At 39.6% G+C, this 5,194-nt stretch overlaps 1 protein-coding gene across 1 annotated transcript; it reads right to left on the reverse strand.

Moving 5' to 3' along the window:
• Positions 1 to 444: 444 nt before the first annotated feature.
• On the reverse strand, positions 445 to 3,926 carry LOC122642109 (ADP,ATP carrier protein 1, chloroplastic-like). The gene is made up of 5 exons (XM_043835529.1): positions 3,057 to 3,926; positions 2,415 to 2,666; positions 2,113 to 2,259; positions 1,619 to 1,966; positions 445 to 1,442 (listed from the first exon to the last, which is right to left on the reverse strand). The coding sequence occupies exons 1-5, from the start codon at positions 3,816 to 3,818 to the stop codon at positions 900 to 902; spliced, it is 2,052 nt and encodes a 683-aa protein (XP_043691464.1). The 5' UTR covers positions 3,819 to 3,926; the 3' UTR covers positions 445 to 899.
• Positions 3,927 to 5,194: the final 1,268 nt, after the last annotated feature.

Genomic DNA, 5,194 nt, shown 5'->3' on the forward strand with positions numbered 1-5,194 from the left:
ACATGAAATTTTCTACTGAAAACATAGAGGGAATCAAAGATTTAGAAGCACCCATACACTCGTCGAGTTTTCAATTCCAATGAAACATTGTTAGATATACAGATGGTAATGATTATTAGTAGTTCCTGCATCTGTGTATTCTATAGTCATTTAGCTTGCCTGAAGCAAAACTTAAAAAGCACAAAATTATTCCAATGATTTTCCAGCCAGAGAATTACATGTCAATTCCATAGGTGGGGCCTTCCTATAGATACATACCAAGGGAAAGAAGCTCTGTCAAACATGTTAGGGCTCCTACACTTTCTGTTGCTCGGGATGAACAGATGTGAACTATATCCAGGTAACCAAACTCAGTTGTTTCTTCAACAGAACATTGATCATGGGAAAAAAAAAATGGAGTTCAATCCTTCTACAATTATATCTTGACTGTTGTTGACCTTCATCATTAATGAAACTAAAATTTTAAAAGGAAAAGATGGGAAAGTTGGTCTATAAGATGGAAGTCAGTTATACAGATAGAACAATATAAACGGGCAAAACTGAGAAACCAATATACAAGCAAAATATAAAGGTATTTCATAAATACCTCTGCTTTGGAAGCTTTATTTTCTGACTCCACTACAAGTACTGGTGAATTCAAGCTTTTTTCTAACTATCATCATTCAATTTATCTCAGCATCAGCATAATTGTGACTTGTCATGATCATTATTATGGTCATCAGCAACGACGGTGAACCATCATCACCGGCATTCCAATCTTTTAGTTGACCATCTAGTGTGCAGAGGTACAAGAAGAGGCAATCCTTTTATCCATAACTTGTGGGGTATTGAGGTTACATTTCCGAAGGTGCTTCCAACAGCTCAAAGTTTTAAAACCACACAACCTCCGTATACCTAGCCTACAAAGATTCACTGGGGATCTTATTCTCACTTGTTGACTCAGGTGATACATGGCCATTTCCGTCATGGTTATCACCCTCTGTTCCACTTGACTGTATACCAGTTGCTACCGGTTGCTCAAACTGATATTTTCTGCCAAGCTCCCTCACAGTGAGATGCTGAATCCCCCCACTAGAAGAGACGCCTTCAACCATGGGTACATATTTCCCCTCAATAAAACCCATTGAGTTCAAGGTACTGACAAAGCGATACCTAATTCCCTGCTTCGGCTCTAGCTTTCCAGAGAGCCTTGTGTTTATGGCTGAAATCTTACCCTCGATGAGCTTATCTTTAAGGTCCTTCTTCACCATTGGGGTGAATTGACGGTCCAATGATCTAGCAGCAGCCAACCAGGCTAGCACAATAACAAGTAATATCCCTCCCAGGTAAGGTGTTGAATTTGAAAGGGAGCCAAAGGTCAAAATGAGGAACTGTTGAATCAAAGCTCCCCCTGATTTCCCTAAAGGATTGCAAACCACATCAATGGCTGCTTTGCCTTTGACCTAGCAGGTACAGAAACACAATCTATTAGCAAGGTGCAAAACCCAGCTGATTGAAAATTTTATGTAACACATCAATTGAGTTCTTTTATGTTTTCCATCTGCCTGCAAGTCCTTTCACCAATATTCTTTAAAAATTCCATCTACCTGAATCCCATTTGTCAAAAGGAAAAGCATACCTTTGTTTCTTCATCCAACGGGATATAAGCCATCTCTTTGCAGGGGTCAAACAAACTGTACTTAGCACTCTTGCTAAAGATGTTCTGTACAGCACCAATGTACACTGCTGCAAGAAGTGGAGTCAACCCAAGTTTGCCAAACAAAGGACCCAATGGATCACTGAATAAAATCAATGAAAAAAATGCAATCCCCGTGACAAGTAGAATGGTGGGTGTGATGGCAGCTGCAACACCCCACCCAAATTTCCGGAAGATGAATCGACTGAGCAGCATCATTGTAAATGTTGCAATTCCTGTGCAGCTTGAAAAATCACCCATGAAAGAAGAGTATTCATTTGGAGTAGGAAACTGTCAAAAGAAAATAAGACAAATATTCGATCATATTACATTATACCATTACAATGAATTTTGTATGCTCAGAAATTATTGATATACCTTTTTACAACTATTACTAAGAAAAGATGATAGAGCACAGAACTCATGCTCTGATTTACCTGAGACTTGAGCTTCGATTTCCATGTAATTTCAACAAGATTGATACTGATCCCATAGGCAACCACCAAGGTTGCAAGATCCCTGATGTACCTTGAAGATAACAAGAACTTCATGCTTTCCATTGTTCCCATTTTGGTTTTCTCCTGAAAATGCATCATGAGATTCTAAAAAGAAAAAAAGAGCATCCCAGTGCACAAGGCTCCCGTTACTGCATGGTCTGGGAGGGGCAAAAAGGGAAAACACAATGAACCCAACAAGTATAAAACTGTCCACAACATTAAAACCTCCCAGCATAACTTACCTTCTTTTTCCTCCCACCTTCTGTCTTAATATATCTGTTCATTCCCCAATAGATTCCACATATAAGAAGACCCAGCGCCACGACAATGCTCATCATTCCTTTAAGAGATACAGCCCATCCATCAACACCTGGTCCAAAATTCTTGCGCAGATTGGAGAAATATTTCACAGTACGGCCTGAAAAAACCAAAGCAACATTTGCTCCAAGACCAAACAGTGGATAGAATTGAGACGCTTCATCCACATTAGTGATCTACAAATCACAACAGCATGAGTCATTAAATAGAAGTGAATAACCAACCACAATTGAGTGAAGTGAAACTGAGAACTGTATGCCTCATCAGTCACGATCAAATTGACTCAGTAAAATAAAACAGATTTTATTAGGGGAAAAAATGAAAAGAAATCAAACAGTACAAATTCGTCCGCTGATACTAACACTGAATACTATCAAATTGAAGGACCAAATAGTGTATGAAGATGATTGAGAATCTAAGATCCGATTACAAGAAAAATACATAAATGTAGAAAAAGAAAAGGGTTTACCGTTCTGAAGCCTGATTACTAACCCTTCAAAACTTCAATTTTAGCTAGGCCGGAAAGCATGTAAGTAATAAATCAAAGTGGTGACTGGAGAATTTACCTGATTAGCATAGCCCCAGAAAAGCAAGGAAACCACGACACTTCCCCAAAGCTCAGACATAACATAGAAGATGCAGAAACTCCATATCCTAAGTATGGCGATTGGGCCAAGGAAGCTGGGGCCAAGAATTTCCAGAAGGCGATCAGCCAACGCAGTGGGATGGATAACATTAACGTTCGGGTAGAGTAGGAACGCAAATACCCCAAAGAAAGCGATGAACGGAAACATACAGGCGTAGAAAAGTGCTTCCTTCGACAGGACATTGGAGAGCTTGCTGTAGACAATCATGAAACCAATAGCAGCAGGCAAATTAACCCAAGTCTTCAAGAAGGGAATAGTTTCAGCGCTGCTCCCCTTGGCAGTAATGACGAGCACATCCTTGGTGTCCCGAAGAATAGTATAATTGAAGAGAATGCAGAAGAACATAAGCCCCAAAGGTATCACCTTCTTCAGTGTGCTGACTTCCACGCCCAAGAACTTGGCTGGAAGCTCCGACGGACTATTATCCGAAACGAAAGCAGAAGTATCGGCTGCTGCCGAACAACGAACGCCAGAAGCTTTCAGTTCCGATCGAATTCCATGAGAAGTGTGAAGTGCAAAGAGAGAAGGAGATGAAAATTTGATGGACTGATTGGAGGAGGAAATCCCACGAATTTCGCTGCGGTTACTTGTACTGATCCTCAATCTTAGTCTCCTCGAGTTGCGCAAATCGAGCTTGGGGAGAGAGGGCAGAGAAGTAGAGGGAGTCCGAATAGCTTCCATGGCGATCGGAGAAACCCTAGTGATCTGGGTAGAAAAGGTAGATTTTGAACTTCGTATCTCCCCAGATCAGAAGAGTCTCAAATGAAGAAATTAGCATTTAAAGTTTAAATTCAATCCTAGCACTGCAAATATCGCATAACGGACTTGATATGAGAAAAAAAACGCCTATCAGAGTTCACAGAAACCCTAGTTCGTTCTAATCCGAAGCTTGCTTGTCGATAAATTAGTCAGTCATAGAATACAGTACAGAAGAGAGTGAAGAACAGATTAATACATACAAAGTATACAAACAGAGACGAGAAGAAAAAAAAAAAGAAATCTTTCTCTCCTCTACAGTGGCGTCCTAAGTTCCGACAAGTGTAACGAGGGTGACTAGGGGAACATACTTTCAGTAGGTATGGATCAGAATCGGCGGAATTGAGACTCATTCGAATCAGGATCTTCGACTTCTGTTCAAGATGTACAAAATCAAAATTGAATACTTTTCAAACCAGCCGAGATGAAAACCAAAATCGATTCGGTTTTTATTTGATTTTTACTATTTGGTATAGATTCAATTTGTATTAGTTTTGGATCCTATTTTAAGCGTTTTGGCATATTTTTTATTCTTCAACAACAACATTAAACACCCCTCCAAAAAAACAAACCCCTTATTTGTTAGGGTCATAATCCACCATTTCTTTTAGAAAATAAAAAAGAACATAATTTATTATGCACATTGACTAAAACATTAAAAATGTTGGGCGTGCAGAGGCATAAGGCATTTAGACCAAGCAGAGCAGACGGTTTGGTGAGTTGTCTTTGTTGGCAACCTTCTTGGTCATAGCAGAGCTAACACATTGTGATGATAATATGTGTTTGGTGGTGTTGGAAAGCTTTGACTAGAGACAAGACAAAGTGCAATGTGTTTTGTTTGGAGTCTACAAATGGATTAGACTATTATTGGTAGTAAGATGAACTTCATGAGAGTTGTGAGTTAGCTGTTGGACTTGTGTGTCCATCAAATTTGGTTCGGTCTGGTTCAATCCGATTCTTCTTTGTATTGAACTTTTATACATTTTAGTTTAATATTATCGCATGCGATATAAATTTTTTGAGCATTATGTGTCCGTAAATTTTACTTAAAATGGTAGTCACGACTATGGTTTGGACTGGACACCCTTATCATATGGTCGTCGCATTGGGTATGCCTAGACATGTGATGTCAGGGTACGAATGCGAGTACTCACATGTTTGATGCGTGTATTGATGAAGGATCTACTTTGTCGATTCCCTCATGTATTACTGTCAGATGTAGGAATGGATAGACATGTGTCACCGACACCCTTTGCTTGAGGGAACCCTGTAGCTGCAAAGTGTGATCGTATTCTTTGGTT

The sequence above is a fragment of the Telopea speciosissima genome, chromosome 1 (genome assembly GCF_018873765.1).
Source record: "Telopea speciosissima isolate NSW1024214 ecotype Mountain lineage chromosome 1, Tspe_v1, whole genome shotgun sequence".
NCBI classification, from domain to species: Eukaryota; Viridiplantae; Streptophyta; class Magnoliopsida; order Proteales; family Proteaceae; genus Telopea; species Telopea speciosissima.